The following is a 13,999-nucleotide window of genomic DNA, read 5'->3' as shown; positions in this document are numbered from 1 at the left end:
GACTTTAGGGCTGGTAAAAACCAAAGTATTTACTGTGTGTTTCTTTATACAAAAAGTAGGCTGGTTCCCAAAAATAAGGCTGAGTCTGGCACAGCTTTATAAGGGGAGAAAGGTGAATTATGGAGGGCCAGATAATGAGGAATCTTCAGACTCAACCCCTAAGAACACCTGTGTACACACACACACACACACACACACACACACACACACACACACACACACACAAAGGTATGCCTGAGACACAGCCCATATGTGAGCCACAGACAAGACAGGGCCAACATGAGTAAGTGATGGACTTCTATGCTACCCATAAAATGGTGATAGGTAAGAATGCACTCATACTCTGGGATGCGGTAGACACTGGACTCTCTTGGACACTGTGGCACATGCACCGACCCTGTGGCCTGGCTCTCATTGCTTCAGGGATGGCACAGGACTCTGAACGAGATGGGCACTCAAGTTCTCCTCAAGGACACTGGAGCCCCATAGGAAGCTGGGAGAACAAGTCCCACGTACAGCTAGAACACAGCATTACGTCGTTGGAAAATATCCCCATCCACATTACACAATGTGGATGGGCCTCACTGTAGAAAGCTCTGGGGAGCAGGCATGCTTGAATGAGTATGTGGCAACTGTCTCTACAACACTTACCACAGAGCTAATCTTAAGGTGTGGGAAAAATGTCAGAAGCAGGTCACCTTTGGGGAACAAGGAGACAAGGCTCTAAGGAAAGCCTGAGAAAAGCTCTGAGGGACTACAGACTCATTAGTTCTGAAGTTGGGCAGAGACCGTAGCACAGGTGCTTGGGGATATTGGTCATGCTATGAATGTACACTTCACCCCCCACTTACATTTGGGAGTACAAATGTCATGAGATCCATTACTTTGAAAAACAAATCTATACTAATAAAATTGTTTAAAGGTGATTCAAGTTAAGTGTACATGTCTGCGCCTGTGTGGGGGTATGAGCACGGGACTACAGGTGCTCATAGGGGTAAAAAGGGGGTGTCTAGAGTTGGATATGAGCTGCCTGGCATGGATGCTGGATTCAGGTCCTGTGCAAGTTCTCTTAACCTCTGAGCCTTCTCTCCAGCCCCACTAATAAAACGGTTTTAACTCCTACACTGTTATACTGAGTTGTTTGCAAGCAGAAAGAAAAGATATATATATATATATATATATGTATATATATATATACATATATATATATATATGTATATATATATATACATATACACCTTTCAAAAAAACATGAAATAAAACCATCTGACATAAAAGAAACGATCAGACTAAAGTGCTATTTTTTTAGGTACACATTTGTTAACAGAAATAATCTTCAGAATAATGTCAGGCAAAAAGAACACACTGTAAGAAAATGGTTGCTATGGTCCAGATTATATTAAATGCCTGCATATACATTTCTGCTTATATATAGGAACATACACATACATATAAATATACACAAACATAGGTAACAGTAATTACCTCTAAGCAATGATCTACATGTAACATTTGAGACTTATCTGTGTTTCACTTTCTTTTCTATTCTAAACATGTACTGAATCATCGATAAGTAATTTGCTTATTTTAATGCAGAAATTGCTAAGTGGCTGGAGACAGCAATACCAACAAATGGAAGGGAAAAAAGACAGGGAGATGTGGTCAGGCAGTGAGTCACCTGTCATGCCCCAGGCCAAGGCAATCTGTTCTCAACCTGGAGCTGCACATAGATGAGGAACTGGACCTGGGGCCAGCTTCCCTGTCTACATCCCTGACTCTTCACAGGGGAAATGTCAGAGATTGTTATCAGTCTTCTGCCTCAGTTCCCTCAGCCACAAGGTGGGAAAGGCCTATAAAACCATGGTGAGAAACCAGAAAGGTTGGAACCCTGCAAAATTCTGAACAATGCCCAGCTGTATGTGACAGAGAAAGGTGATCTTAGATGTCACTCTGTTGTCACGACTACCTGTGTGGTTATACATGCTATTCTCCATCAGTTTGCTAAATAATTCTGGGTTGCTTTACTGTGCCTTGAAATCCTGAGATCCTGAGAACAGAAGTGAAGGTTGTGGTGACAATTGATCCTGTTCTGCTGACAGTCCAGGCTGCAATCACCTGGTAACCATCATCAGGAGAAATATCAGAATATGCACCAAGATCTTCCCTAACCTCAGTAAGGCCCCAAAGGGCGTTTTCCAGACTGTTGCTGGATGATGCCTCAGAATGTAGCTGCCTCTCTAGAACTTGTTTTTGTTTTTGTTTTTGTTTGTTTTTTTAGCCAGGACCAGAGGGCAAATGGAGAGAACCTGTCATTTGGTAACCATTATCCATCTGTATGAACTACATAGCTATAAAGATTTTCAAGTTTCAGAATCTCAAAACTTTATATTATCTAATAAATACCTACTGCAGGATATGGCTGCAGACATGTTCAGCTAAACTGTGTGTCTAAAAACCCTGGATAACTAAGTGATTCTGGAAGTACCACAGACATTCACAGAAGCTGCCATGTATTCCTGTGAACACACTGGCTGCCATGTATTCCTGTGAACACACTGGCTACCATGTATTCCTGTGAACACACTGGCTACCATGTATTCCCGTGAACACACTGGCTACCATGTATTCCCGTGAACACACTGGCTACCATGTATTCCCGTGAACACACTGGCTACCATGTATTCCCGTGAACACACTGGCTACCATGTATTCCCGTGAACACACTGGCTGCCATGTATTCCTGTGAACACACTGGCTACCATGTATTCCTGTGAACACACTGGCTACCATGTATTCCTGTGAACACACTGGCTGCCATGTATTCCTGTGAACACACTGGCTACCATGTATTCCTGTGAACACACTGGCTACCATGTATTCCTGTGAACACACTGGCTACCATGTATTCCTGTGAACACACTGGCTGCCATGTATTCCTGTGAACACACTGGCTGCCATGTATTCCTGTGAACACACTGGCTGCCATGTATTCCTGTGAACACACTGGCTACCATGTATTCCTGTGAACACACTGGCTACCATGTATTCCTGTGAACACACTGGCTGCCATGTATTCCTGTGAACACACTGGCTACCATGTATTCCTGTGAACACACTGGCTGCCATGTATTCCTGTGAACACACTGGCTGCCATGTATTCCTGTGAACACACTGGCTGCCATGTATTCCTGTGAACACACTGGCTGCCATGTATTCCTGTGAACACACTGGCTACCATGTATTCCTGTGAACACACTGGCTACCATGTATTCCTGTGAACACACTGGCTGCCATGTATTCCTGTGAACACACTGGCTACCATGTATTCCTGTGAACACACTGGCTACCATGTATTCCTGTGAACACACTGGCTGCCATGTATTCCTGTGAACACACTGGCTACCATGTATTCCTGTGAACACACTGGCTACCATGTATTCCTGTGAACACACTGGCTACTATGTATTCCTGTGAACACACTGGCTGCCATGTATTCCTGTGAACACACTGGCTACCATGTATTCCTGTGAACACACTGGCTGCCATGTATTCCTGTGAACACACTGGCTACCATGTATTCCTGTGAACACACTGGCTACCATGTATTCCTGTGAACACACTGGCTACCATGTATTCCTGTGAACACACTGGCTGCCATGTATTCCTGTGAACACACTGGCTGCCATGTATTCCTGTGAACACACTGGCTGCCATGTATTCCTGTGAACACACTGGCTGCCATGTATTCCTGTGAACACACTGGCTACCATGTATTCCTGTGAACACACTGGCTACCATGTATTCCTGTGAACACACTGGCTACCATGTATTCCTGTGAACACACTGGCTACCATGTATTCCTGTGAACACACTGGCTACCATGTATTCCTGTGAACACACTGGCTACCATGTATTCCTGTGAACACACTGGCTGCCATGTATTCCTGTGAACACACTGGCTACCATGTATTCCTGTGAACACACTGGCTACCATGTATTCCTGTGAACACACTGGCTGCCATGTATTCCTGTGAACACACTGGCTACCATGTATTCCTGTGAACACACTGGCTACCATGTATTCCTGTGAACACACTGGCTACCATGTATTCCTGTGAACACACTGGCTGCCATGTATTCCTGTGAACACACTGGCTGCCATGTATTCCTGTGAACACCCTGGCTACCATGTATTCCTGTGAACACACTGGCTACCATGTATTCCTGTGAACACACTGGCTGCCATGTATTCCTGTGAACACACTGGCTGCCATGTATTCCTGTGAACACACTGGCTACCATGTATTCCTGTGAACACACTGGCTACCATGTATTCCTGTGAACACACTGGCTGCCATGTATTCCTGTGAACACACTGGCTACCATGTATTCCTGTGAACACACTGGCTACCATGTATTCCTGTGAACACATGAGCTATTGTGTATTTCTGTGAACATATGAGCTATTGTGTCTTTCTGTGAGTCTGGACTTAGTTAACCTCAAAATTGTTTGCAGTCACTATGAATGGTTATGGGAATGGGAGGAATTTTTCACTCCTTCTCTGCACTGGGACAAACGACTGGCAGAGCCTAATTTGTCAACTGGAGCAATACCACATGCCTTATAGGCATCTGTGTGGGTTACCTTGCTGTCCTACAACACACCTCAAGTCCAGATACAACCTCTGCAGGTTCCTGACTTAAAGCAGGGCAGGCAGGACAACAGTCAACAGTCACAGTGCACAGTGTCCTCTTGTGGGGAGAGTTGCAAATGTCAGGTGATTAGGGGACAGTTCACCCACCTGTATTGGTGTCTGATATTCTACAAGTAGGGTTGCTTTATGAATTTATGATTAGCATATTTTTCAGAGTATCCAATTTCAGTACTTTTTGAGTGACAAACCCTCACACCCTGTAGTCCCCTGCTTCCAACTTACCGTTTTACCTTTCTTACCTTATTTCATTTTGATAAGTAGATTCTGAAAAAAAAACAGAGGGAGAGAAGTCCCATAAGCAAAAGGAGGATAGGGGTTCTAGAAATAAATTCTCACTGATATTTTAATTGACTTTCTGACTCTGAAAAACCTCACCTAGACCCAGTCTGTACTCAAAGTGGCCCTATATGGAATTACTAAATGATTAAGCCTATTAAGGAAAATAGGTTCAGTATCAGAAAAATAAATACTGTAGGTACTTGAAAGATAGTAGATACCCCCTGTGTAACTAGTGAATACTAATTGAGTTTGATATCAATCCAAGGTTATGCAACTCTATCACCAGGAAAGGCTTTAAGTAACTGAGACAGCAACTAGTTTGGAGACCAGCATAAGGGTTCAGATCTGAGTTTATTGCACAGCACATAAACTTATATACAGTGTTTAAACCAATCCTAAGACCTTAAATCATTGGCCAATCATATCTCCCCACACCATCACTGGTTGTTCCCTGCATGACTGCCCAGCAGAACTGTATTCTCAAAGCTTACTCTCATCTGACTTAGACAGCAATGTTACAGCAACTTAACAAAGATGGAACCTTATGTGCCTACATCTGAGTTCCTTAATGCTAAGATCCATTTTTCAATCAAGTTCATGTGTACGAATAGTGTCAACTCAGACATTGCCACACATTGTGGAAATGTGAAAGTCAACTTTGTGAAGGAAAAAGTGGAAGGGAGAGCCAGGCGCCACAGGCTCCTGTAACTCCTCGAAGAGTCCTGATCTGCCACGAATGGCATTAGATCTAAAATGGCTCTGGGAACACAAGTGAGGCAGCAAAAGGAACCAAAGCCAGGGTAGTGGCTGCTTCCCCATCTTCACGGAAGTCCTAAAAAGTAAGGATGTCCCTCCACCCCTTCTAAGTAACTTCATCAGGACAGGCTTCAACTGGGCACAGTGACAGTGTGGCCAGATATGATTTGCCAATGATCTAGGGTCTTGGGATTGGTTCAAACACTATGTAAGCTTATGTGATATGCAATAAATGCAGATCTGCACCCTGATGCTGGTCTCCAGAGTTTGGTTCCCAGGATTTGTCATGTAACTCTGTTGTCTCTCAGTCCCTATTCTTGGTCTTGTACACACACACACACACACACACACACACACACACACACACTCACCACAATACCACTATTCCTTCCCTAGTCAATGGTCCCAATCAATGGATTTTTGAACTAGAGGGAATCTAGAATCTAAAACTTTAAGCCTTACACCAAGCCACACACCAAGTCTGTATTCAGAGCCCATGCTTCTTTACAACCCCACTCTCATAGCCAGGCCTTCTATATGTCACACTCCGCTGAGGAATAGACAATATCTATTTCCTTATTATATTTCTAGGTAATAATCTCACCTATTTTCACTCTAATAACATCATCTGATTCAGGTCTCAAACTAAACTCAGAAACTCTTTTATCTACATTGCAAGTCTCTGGTCTCCCTCCATCAAAACCTTCCAATAGTGGGACAAGCCACATGGTCCCATTCAGGTGCAACAGGTGTGGGATTTGGGTCTTTCTCTGCATGCTGCCACCCTAGGGCCTCTGCGTAAGATGAGCAGGACCCTCAGGCATCCTCAGTCAGTTTTCAGTTAACCAGCAGAAGATCAGAAAACACATATCATTAATTGAAATTATCATACTGGAAAAAACTTAGAAGGTCATTGAATTTTTCAATTATGTTAATATGCAGAATAATTTCTCTGCATTCACATCTGACATAGTGGCATAGAGCATGCATTGTAAGTGGCTTGTGTCCAGTCTCTGTTCAAAGCTCCAACTTAAACTTGTTACAAACAAGAAAGGGAAAGAAACAGCTCATACTGGCATGGGCCTGAAGTTTCATTGTCAGGAGCTGACATAGGACAAGCTAAAAACTAGCAAGTGATCTTCCTGAGATGGTTCACCTTGGATTAATAATTCATGATGGATTTGCTCTGATAGGCAAGGCCCAGAAGAAATTCATTTTAGGAAAGATTCCTGCTAACATGTTTTCCTGTTATTAGTAAACATATATGACGATCACTAGGTATTATCCCACCCTTTTGAGCAGATCTCTGCAGGTCTGGGAAGATGTACTGTCTTGGAGTGATGCTATATAGACAAATAAATGATTTCTCAGTTCTTAATGCTGATCCTATAAGAATTTCTAAAATTATATCAGTATTTATTAAGCTCTTTTTACTGGGACTGCTATTTGGTCCTTTCTGATAGTCAAAAGTACAATGAGAACTCTACCAGTCTTTAGTATCACAAATTATTTGTTTCTGAGATAACAAGCAGGCACATTCTAAAAGGTTGTAAAAGCATTAACCAAAGATCATAAAAAAGAAACTAACAATTTATTATAGGTGCTAGGACAGAAGATAAAATATTGATTGGGTTTATCTATACAAAGCCTCACTAATAACTCAGTTATGGTTTTTAATTCTCCATGAACCTGTGGAGTTATGACAGGTGATCAACGTTTAGCCAGATAATTACTCCTAATGGATGTAAATGCATGTAAAGAGTCTCTGTTGCAAACTCCTTATTCAATTTATGATTTGAATTTATGTGTAAACTTGTGATGAACTTTTTACCATGTGACCATGTATTTTGAAAGATGTTTTTAAGTGCTGGGACAAAGAGAAGAAGGTACACACTCATTCTCCATGCCACCACTTTTCTTAGAATTATTCTCCTTATTCCCCTCTTCTTATCACTCCTTATCCTGTTTTTTCTTAGAGTCCCCTTATCCCCCTTTTTCTTACAAACTCTTCCCACCTTTGTCTTAGAGAGCTTTCATAGAAAACTTTTTATAACTTAGAAATAAATGCTAAAATCACTTTCCAAGTGTCCCTTTTTCTTCCTGGGACCTCAACTAGCAGGCTGAAAGTTAGAGCTGTGCAGTTCCTGCAGAGATAGAACAAAGGCTACTTTACTTAATCTCCTGCTGTTTTAGGATGAGGTGCTACACAGTTTCCCATGGGGACTCAGAAGACAGGCCAGCTACTGAGGCAAAGTGACTTAAAATTAAGACAAGAAAACTTATTAATATTATGCTGCAATTGTAAATTTCTCATAAGACTAAATCTTACCCCCGCCAATGCTCTTCCCACCTTTTGCTTCCTCAAGAAGAACTAAAGAAGAAAGAAGAGCTACTAGGACTGGCCCCTGACATTACATAAAGGACAAAGCCTAAGATGTAACATAAAACTATTTTTAAGGCAGCATCTTACTATGTAACATTAGCCTATAACTCACTCCATAGACTGGACTATCCTCCAAGTTGTGACAATTTTGTCAGCCTCAGCTTCCTAAGTATTAAAATTACACACATGAGCCACTGCACCTGACTCAGAACTCTTACGATACATTCTTAATATTCATACCTAATATATATTGGATGGCATTTATAGAAAATCAAACTAAAAGAAAAGAAAAAAGTAAAACCACCCAGGCCATATGGAAGAACATCCACTGACCCCAACCTTCTTACAGAGCAAACATAGGTCAGAAAGAAGCCTAAGAGAAAGAGACAACCCAACCCAAAACATCAGAACTTCTCCACCAGTTAGATGAATGCCATATCCAAAGATCACCCACTGAAGGCAATGCCCAGTCCACAGTATCTTCTCAATGAAATGGGAGATATTTCAACCCATTCTACTTTAAAATCCAGCACAGGTCTGTGAAGAAATAAGTCTGTGGTGCATGGCCAACTCTTGGTCAAACCAAATTCTCATCTTGAGGCTCTCATTGCTCCCCAACTTCCACTTCCTAAAGAATAAAATTATCCTTCAAATCACAAGCCCAATCCATGGAGGAGCTGCAGCAGACCCAGTCCCTAGGCCAGGTCATGTGATTTACCCAGCATGTCTCGCTGAGAGAAAGATCGATGAAAAAGAGTCACACCTGGTGCACACACGAAGTGCTCACAAACTTAACAACTCAAGACAAGTGACAGGCACCCAAACATAGAATCTCTGCTCTTACAAAAAAATAATAATTTAACTGTAGAAAGTGTTCAAATCAGAGAAAAAGACAAAGATTCAGTACTTAGAAAGTTCTGAGCTGTCACATGTCAAATCATGCTTACGCACTCAAGTTTCAAATTGTCAAACTCTATGACAGGCTGTCATTCCAGACACGACCTCCAAACCAGCATCGGCTTCCACATTGCTGGGCGTGTCTCCGCACACTCATTCACAAGACATGTTAATTCAGCATGTGCCTTGTTTTCCTTTTACTTCTGCAGACACTCTCACCCACACTGGGACATTCGGAACACCTCAGGATAGAAAACCACCCCGAGGCATCTACTGACCAACGTTATTATAGAAAAGCCATTGCGTGTTAAATGACACATCACCACAGCTACCTGTCCTTAAAAATAAGTAACTGAGGCCATGGAAGTCTCAGTCATCACCTTCTCAAGTATGGGAACAGCCTGGTCTCTGGGTGGAGTTACACGGGGTCCTAGAGCAGTGGTTCTCAACTCTCAGGTCCTCATGCTGTCATGACCTCAACCATAAACTTACTTTTGTTGCTATTTCATGACTGTAATCTGCTGCTGTATGAATCGTAATATAAATATTGGATATACAGGATATCTGATGTGTGACCCTCCCCCAAAGGGGTCAAAACTCAAAGGTTGAGAACCATTGCCCTAGAAGAACAGCCTTCACTGGAAAAAATTTCCTGAACAAAACACCAATGGCTTATGCTCTAAGATCAAGAATCGACAAATGGGATCTCATAAAACTGCAAAGCTTCTGTAAGGCAAAGGACACTGTGGTTAGGACAAAACGGCAACCAACAGATTGGGAAAAGATCTTTACCAATCCTATAACAGATAGAGGCCTTATATCCAAAATATACAAAGAACTCAAGAAGTTAGACCGCAGGGAAACAAATAACCCTATTAAAAATGGGGTTCAGAGCTAAACAAAGAATTCACAGCTGAGGAATGCCGAATGGCTGAGAAACACCTAAAGAAATGTTCAACATCTTTAGTCATAAGGGAAATGCAAATCAAAACAACCCTGAGATTTCACCTCACACCAGTGAGAATGGCTAAGATCAAAAACTCAGGTGACAGCAGATGCTGGCGAGGATGTGGAGAAAGAGGAACACTCCTCCATTGTTGGTGGGATTGCAGACTGGTACAACCATTCTGGAAATCAGTCTGGAGGTTCCTCAGAAAATTGGACATTGAACTGCCTGAGGATCCAGCCATACCTCTCTTGGGCATATACCCAAAAGATGCCTCAACATATAAAAGAGACACGTGCTCCACTATGTTCATCGCAGCCTTATTTATAATAGCCAGAAACTGGAAAGAACCCAGATGCCCTTCAACAGAGGAATGGATACAGAAAATGTGGTACATCTACACAATGGAATATTACTCAGCTATCAAAAACAACGAGTTTATGAAATTCGTAGGCAAATGGTTGGAACTGGAAAATATCATCCTGAGTGAGCTAACCCACTCACAGAAAGACATACATGGTATGCACTCATTGATAAGTGGCTATTAGCCCAAATGCTTGAATTACCCTAGATCCCTAGAACAAAGGAAACTCAAGACGGATGATCAAAATGTGAATGCTTCACTCCTTCTTTAAATGAGGAAAAAGAATACCCTTGGCAGGGAAGGGAGAGGCAAAGATTAAAACAGAGACTGAAGGAACACCCATTCAGAGCCTGCCCCACAGGTGGCCCATACATATACAGCCACCCAATTAGACAAGATGGATGAAGCAAAGAAGTGCAGACCGACAGGAGCCGGATGTAGATCGCTCCTGAGAGACACAGCCAGAATACAGCAAATACAGAGGCGAATGCCAGCAGCAAACCACTGAACTGAGAATAGGTCCCCCGTTGAAGGAATCAGAGAAAGAACTGGAAGAGCTTGAAGGTGCTCGAGACCCCAAAAGTACAACAATGTCAAGCAACCAGAGCTTCCAGGGACTAAGCCACTACCTAAAGACTATACATGGACTGACCCTGGACTCTGTCCCCATAGGTAGCAATGAATATCCTAGTAAGAGCACCAGTGGAAGGGGAAGCCCTGGGTCCTGCTAAGACTGAACCCCCAGTGAACTAGACTATGCGGGGAGGGTGGCAATGGGGGGAGGTTTGGGAGGGGAACACCCATAAGGAAGGGGAGGGGGGAGGGTGATGTTTGTCCGGAAACCGGGAAAGGGAATAACACTTGAAATGTATATAAGAAATACTCAAGTTAATAAAAAAAAAAAAAAAAATTAAAAAAAAAAAAGAAGAAGAACAGCCTTCTTTTCCCTGCACCTTGTGGTTCCTTTCCAAGACTGAAGGCTTCCCCACTTGGTTTCAGTTCTGTTTTGTGACATTACCATTACCTCTGCCCCAGCTCCTTAAGGCAGAATGGGAGCTAAAAAGAATATAAATCTGTAGGTACTGTATGATAAGCTGATATGAGCAGGTGCTGGGGAATTACAAGATAGAGCCAATCCACATACCTATCATTCCATACACCAGTCACCTTTTATATAGAACACATTTAGGATCTATGTTCAGGCCTTGATATATTATGACTAATATGGTCCTCCAGAACATACTTGCTCTAACCAAAGCCTTGTGCCCTTTAACCAGCATGTCCCAGTTCCTTGCCCCCACCTCTAGAAACTGCCACTCCACTGCCCCCGATTCCTTATCCCCACCTCTAGAAACTGCCACTCCACTTTGTTTCTGTGCATTTGATTGTTGAGTGTATCACAGACAAGCAATATCACTCCACAGTCCTCTTTCTGTAACAGAGTCATTTCTCTTAGCATATTCTATATCATTGAGTTGTCCCAAATAACAGGATTTACACATTTTAAAGGCTAAATGATAGCCCCTTGTATGAATAAATATAAGTAAGCATGTATGTTTGTGTGTATATACATGTTTGTATGTTCAGTGTGCATGTGTATGTATGTGTATATGCATGTATGTATTCATGTATTTATGTATACATGTGTATATGTATGCTTGTGTATTCATGTATATATATGCATGTGTGTGATTATATGTATAGATATGTGTGTATGAATGAATGTTTGCATGTGTTTGCATACATGTATATGTGTGCATTCAAATCTGTATATGCACATGTATATATGTATGTGTATGTATGAGGCACTGCCTTTACATGGTCATCAATTAATGGATGCTAAGCCTGTTTCCATATCTTAGCTATCATGAACAGTTCTGCAGTGAACATGGAATGGCATATGTGTCTCTGACACACTCATTTCATTTTCTATGGATATCCACCCAGCAGTGCAAGAGCTAGATCATATGTATTTGCATTTTTAGTCTTGAAAGAACCTCTATACTGTTTTCCACAGGGGACATACCTATTCACATTCCAGCCAACAATGTGTAAGTTTCCCTTGCCAGCTCTTGTCCTTTGCCTATGTGATGATAGCCATCTTCCAGGGCACTGTCACATCTCACTATGGTGAAACTCATCTTTTGAGAAGTTGATAAACTCACTCACTTCGATTGCTTGTATCACAGATTCAAAACCCCATAGGAACATATATGAAAAATAATACCTTCCTTTTCTCTCCTGGAGACACAACAGCAACAGAATATTATAATCAGAGCAATGATCAGGATCAAGAGTAAGGAAAAGGCCACTGCCAGGAGGATGATGGCCCAGGTTGGCAGCGCTTGGCCTTCCCCGCCAATACTGTCTACAAGAGCAAGAGAAAGAAAATGTTTAGTGATGCCTGTACCTTGTAGGTTCAGATTCTAGTGGATCCCAATTGCCTTATGTCTTCAGTATAACTCTCAACCTGCTGCAGCAGGGCATGGTCTGCTGACCTCTCTCCTGTGGGTTCAATGACTCAGTCCTCAGCAACATCTCCCATCCCAGTATTTATTGGTATATGTGATTGCTTTGTAACCCGGACCCAGTTATAAGCTGGTTGACACCTCTCACATTCTTAAGAGCTGAATACAGGTGGACCAGCAAGGCAACTCCCAAGGGTTAGAATTCTGAATAGCATGCTTGGATAGCCTTTGGTTAGCCCAAACCATGAACTAGAGAATGGTGTGTCCTGGCATCCATGTTCCCATGTTTTGTGACTCCATAGCTCAGAGGTAATTGGGCCACCCTAGGGAAGCCACAAGACCCTGGGTACACAGTTTTCCCAAGGCCCCACCAGAGCCCATCACTAAATGCATTTCTCCTACAGCCATGTGAGCTTCCCTCACTTCTTCTGGAGCCAAAGTTATTAGGATCTACTTTGCCCTCTTAGTCAATAGGTCTGGAGTTGGGAGACAAAGGTGAGGTGAGGCAGAGCAAGCAGTGAATGAGAGAAAAATAGGGAAGGAAATTAGAAGGAAGAAAAATGATTTTGTTTCTTTTTTGTTGCTGTTGTTGCTTTGTTTATGGTTTTGAAGGGTTTTTTTGTTTTTGTCTTTTTGGTTTTTTTGGGTTTTTGTGGTGGTGGTGGTGGTGGTGGTTGTAGTGGTGGTTGCAGGTGGTTGTAGAACTGACCTGCTGGCTTTGAATGGTCATGTAAACCCAAATTTTCACTAAAATTGTGTATAATTAAATATACAGTTCCTTAGTTGTGCTGTCTACATTTCAATGGTCAAATCAACCCAGATGGAGAATTTCTACCATCCTTGAAAGTCCTGCTGGGCAGCATATCCACTGGTTTGTGGGAACTATGTGGATGATTCCCAAGGGAGTCTTGAATAGCATTTTACTCCTCCACACTCAAACAGGAACCATGTAGAATCCAAACCACAGACAACCACATTGATCCATAGAACTGTGCATTGTATTCAACAAGGTCTGTCAGCCTACCTCACGAGTAGCTCAGTGAAAATGGAGTAGTGGCTGACTAGTCACTAGAAACTTTAAAATATCAGATCTCCTCTGAAGGAACATGGGGTTTGCTCTGAAACCAATGGCAGGAGAGGCAAGTGATAAAAATATCTTTTGGGTGCTCTCCCCCCTACAGAACTTTGCTT

The 13,999-nt window shown here is 42.3% G+C and overlaps 1 protein-coding gene across 9 annotated transcripts in view; it reads right to left on the bottom strand.

Annotated features, from left to right (window-relative positions):
- Igsf5 (immunoglobulin superfamily, member 5) overlaps positions 1 to 13,999 on the bottom strand; it is a 41,809-nt gene that overhangs the window by 9,152 nt on the left and 18,658 nt on the right. For 5 of the 9 annotated variants that reach the window (XM_087576306.1, NM_001437776.1, XM_087576307.1 and 2 more), the window contains 1 exon segment: positions 4,955 to 4,979. In XM_087576306.1, the coding sequence (XP_087432432.1) occupies positions 4,955 to 4,979 (25 nt within the window). 9 annotated transcript variants of the gene reach the window in all.

This window comes from Rattus norvegicus, chromosome 11 (genome assembly GCF_021556685.1).
Source record: "Rattus norvegicus strain SHRSP/BbbUtx chromosome 11, alternate assembly SHRSP_T2T, whole genome shotgun sequence".
Taxonomy (NCBI): Eukaryota; Metazoa; Chordata; class Mammalia; order Rodentia; family Muridae; genus Rattus; species Rattus norvegicus.
This window is presented reverse-complemented; position numbering and strand designations above follow the sequence as displayed.